The sequence below is a fragment of the Nanorana parkeri genome, unplaced genomic scaffold (assembly GCF_000935625.1).
Source record: "Nanorana parkeri isolate BGI_ZX_2015 unplaced genomic scaffold, ASM93562v1 scaffold1571, whole genome shotgun sequence".
In the NCBI taxonomy this organism is placed as follows: domain Eukaryota; kingdom Metazoa; phylum Chordata; class Amphibia; order Anura; family Dicroglossidae; genus Nanorana; species Nanorana parkeri.
Window position 1 is genome coordinate 37,300 of NW_017307839.1, and position 3,818 is coordinate 41,117.

At 37.5% G+C, this 3,818-nt stretch overlaps 1 protein-coding gene across 2 annotated transcripts in view; it reads right to left on the bottom strand.

Annotated features, from left to right (window-relative positions):
- Positions 1–1,180: 1,180 nt before the first annotated feature.
- Positions 1,181–3,818, bottom strand: part of RB1CC1 (RB1 inducible coiled-coil 1) — a 117,765-nt gene continuing 115,127 nt past the window's right edge. For both annotated transcript variants that reach the window (XM_018570679.1, XM_018570678.1), the window contains exon 23: positions 1,181–2,260. In XM_018570679.1, the coding sequence (XP_018426181.1) occupies positions 2,183–2,260 (78 nt within the window). In that variant the 3' untranslated portion in view covers positions 1,181–2,182. The remainder of the gene's footprint in view (positions 2,261–3,818) is intronic.

The window sequence follows — 3,818 nt, forward strand, 5'->3', positions numbered from 1 at the left end:
AGAATACTTTCTGTAAAATATAGAGGAGGCTCAGTTATGTTTTGGGGCAGCTTTGTTGAATTTGTCATGGGGTGCCTTGTGTCTGTACAGGAAACAATGAAATCTCAACTACTAAGGAATTCTGGAGTGAAACATGCTGCACAGTGTCAGAAAGCTCTGTCTCAGTCACAGGCCATAGATCATCCAACAGGATAATGACCTGTTTTTTAAAACTGTTAAAAATATCCACAAATGGTTAGGAACAAAACATGTCTTCTCTGAAGTGGCCTTCTATGAATCCTGATCTGAATCCTATCGAGCATTTATAGATAGAGCTGAAACATGCAGTTTGGAGAAGGCACACTTTGAACCTGAGACAGCTGGAGCAGTTTACTCAAGAAGAGTGGCCCAGACTACCTGTTGGCAGGTATAGAAGTCTCATTTAGAGCTACAGAAAAAAAAATGTTTGCAGTTATGTTATCTAAACACTCTTATTTAGGTAAAGTGACAAAGGCCTATAAATATCTGATGAATTTATGGAGGCAATCATATTAAAGAAAAGGGTTATTATCTGCACGCTGTTACACGCTCTCTTTTGCCAAATATATACAAATTATTAGGCATGTATATTCCATTATTTATTTCTCTAAAATGTATCAGTCTTAAATTTGCTTCCAATGTTTGATGCATTGTGTTAAGTTACAGATATCAGAGGTTAGTGAGGAAAGCAGGGACAAAAGAAGCAGCATATTGGATGTGAGAGAAACAAGTACGTTCCTGGAGTGCAATGGGTATGGTGGGTGGAGCAGCTGAAAGAAGTTCTCTACTCAGAGCTTCACAATTTTATCAAAGTCTTTGAAGCAAGTGTCTGTGTTATGTTAAAGTGGGAAGTTGTGGCTTTCTGCGTTACATAGCACTACTTTTAGCTTTCCCTGCCAGCTGTGGTCTGCTAAATTAAAGTCAAGCAATTTCAAACTTGAGGCTGAATGTGATTGGCTTCCACGAGGCAAAACAGACAGTCATCATTTAGTGAAAAATAAACCCAGTCAACGTGCAGAATCCACTTCAAAACAGATGCCACCAAGCAAAACCTGACTTTCTTATAAAGGCCATTTGTAAAAAAAATTATTAGAATGATAAAATTCCCAGGACTGCTATATACACTTGCAAACAGCAAACCAAAAAGCACACACTTTTCCCTCGTTTTATTGGAAAACATTACTAGAGCATAACATTTCACATAACTTAGATGCATGAATAAAATTATGCACAATAATGTGTTTTTTTTAATTATATTTACAGAATGCATCTTTAAAAGACAGATTTTCAAACATTTACAGTTTTAAATCTTTATTGTTTTAAAACTCTACATGTTTTTGCAATACAATATTTTGTTACTTAAGTATGGTTAATGTACAATGAAGTTCTTTTGTCTGAAACTCAATCAATAAAATACAGTTGTATCAACAGAATTTACTGAACATAATAAAAGGTTTCTCTATGGCTGGGTTTTGTTTCAGCATTTATACCATTTAGTGCTGTATACATTCTTTCCTTCAGAACAGCCCATAAATAAATCATTTAATCAAAAGTGCATTGAAAAGCTGCGACCAGCCAGTAAAATTATTTTTTTATCTGCATTTTTTTTCCTTTTTCATATTAACAAGCCATATTTAAGTAAAGAGACATAGGCCTATAGATATCTTACTTCTTTATGGAGGCAAACTTATATTAAAGAAAATGGTGATTATCTGCATGCCATAATACACTCTCCTCTGTTGCCAAATTTGTACAGATTATTATGGTTGTGTTGAAGAGTGCCGATAGTGCGAATAAATGTGTTTCACTTTAGAGACAAATGCTGGTAATAATGGTAACTAACATTTAACATCTAGGTACAAGCTAATTTATATTGAACAGGCAGAAAAGTATGGTAAAAACATGATGCATTATCATATGTTGCTTGGAAAAAAAATGAATTTCCCTTGGTCCACATTTCTAAGTACTTTTGGTGAAAAAAATGGGACAAATATGCAGAATCCTCAGATGAAATGTACATTTCTACAACATAACCCTTAGAAAAATTATATAACACCAGTGAGGACTGCTACTCTGATCTTAGTAGAAAAAGGTGGCCAGGTGTTTGGGCTGAGTACTGTCCAGGAAGCCAGAAGAAAAACTTGACAGTAGTGGTAGAGGGCAGTTAGACTTTCTTATTCCATGGCACTGCTTTCACTCGATAGAATTTTGTCCCCAGTGGAACTTTAAACCGGTTTTGAGCCTACACAAAAAACAGAAAAAGTTGTAACTATAATTCTTTACAAGCAGGAAATTCATAGTAGGCAAAATAATAATTTATACCAGGCATAGCAAATATGATATATTTATCTTAACTATGCTCCCCACTGCAAGAGCCTCAAAAACCACCCGGTACTTCTAGGCATAGAGAAACGTGGCACTGCCCATTGGCTAATTATCAGTCCTGACGATTGTCATGTGGAGGTGAGAGGGGAAACGTTTTTAGCCCTTTCTAAGTTTAAGTTTCTCAGGGTAACAAAACATACACAGGAGTTTAAGGCTCTGGCAGTGATGGAGCATGGCAAAAGTAGTACAGCATGCTTACTCTGCCTGCTATAAAATAAACCTTTTACACCTCCTGCTGGTCTGTCACTCATCTTCTTGAGTGCCAGCCACCATTTTAAAACAGCGTTGGGATAATGGATATTTTGTCCCAGCAAAGATCCTATAGGTTGGACTTGATGGACTAATGTCTTTATTCAACCTCAAATACTATGTAACTATGTAACATCTCAAAACAGTGGGTGGTTTCAGAGGCATCCGGGAGCCCATGCTGGCATGTAGGCTGAAAACGTCAGCTGTCTCTCACAGCTGGGGTCCAGCGTTAAGCCTAGAAGCTGATCATTTCAAGCTTCTGATGCTTTCACAGAATGTAGATGCAAATATAAAACAGAATTCTTCCGCATTCTGTTTACCATTGGAGTGTAGTGATGTCACTGCACTTCCTCTGAGTATGGAGGCGAGGACAGAGCTGTTACTACTCTGTCCAGAGTCCCTGCAGCAAAATTTCCCTGCTATAGGGATCTATTGCAGGCTAATTGCACTATTAGAAGTGATCTGCTGCTTTACAGCTACATGGAAGACCAGGTCCAAAACACCCCATGAAGAAAAATAGAGTACAATCAAAATATGAAAAAATACAAAATAAAAATAAATATTTCCTAAAACTATATAAAAATATTTTTTCACCAAATTAATCCCCAGGACTCAACAATGACATTGGATATTCTGGGTGACATTTGTTTTCATTGAGCAAGTAGAAGATGGTCAGATAAGTGACTGCAATGTCATTTGGATTTTTCCCAATGGCAAACCTGTGAAAAAAGTGGCCGTTGTGCTAGTTCGAGTCCTTGTCAAACCGACTTAATCTTTTCTTACTGTTAAAACAAAAGGGAACAGAGCGCCACCTCCGTGTGTAAAATCGTTTATTACAATAAATAAAACAAGGGATAAAAGTACTCACAAACAAACGTTTTCATCAGGCTTTAACAACAAACCCCCTTTAACAAGCAAGCCCCCTTCCTCAGCCCCTGAAACGCGTCAATCTTGGCTGACTGCGGTCGGTGGACGGTGATGTGACCGGATACTACCGTGTTACATAGTCGGGGGGATACCATGTTGGGTCAACAGACAGTGTGGCCTCTCGTTTGTTGGTAAAGCCTGATGAAAACGTTTGTTTGTGAGTACTTTTATCCCTTGTTTTATTTATTGTAATAAACGATTTTACACACGGAGGTGGCGCTCTGTTCCCTTTTGTTTTC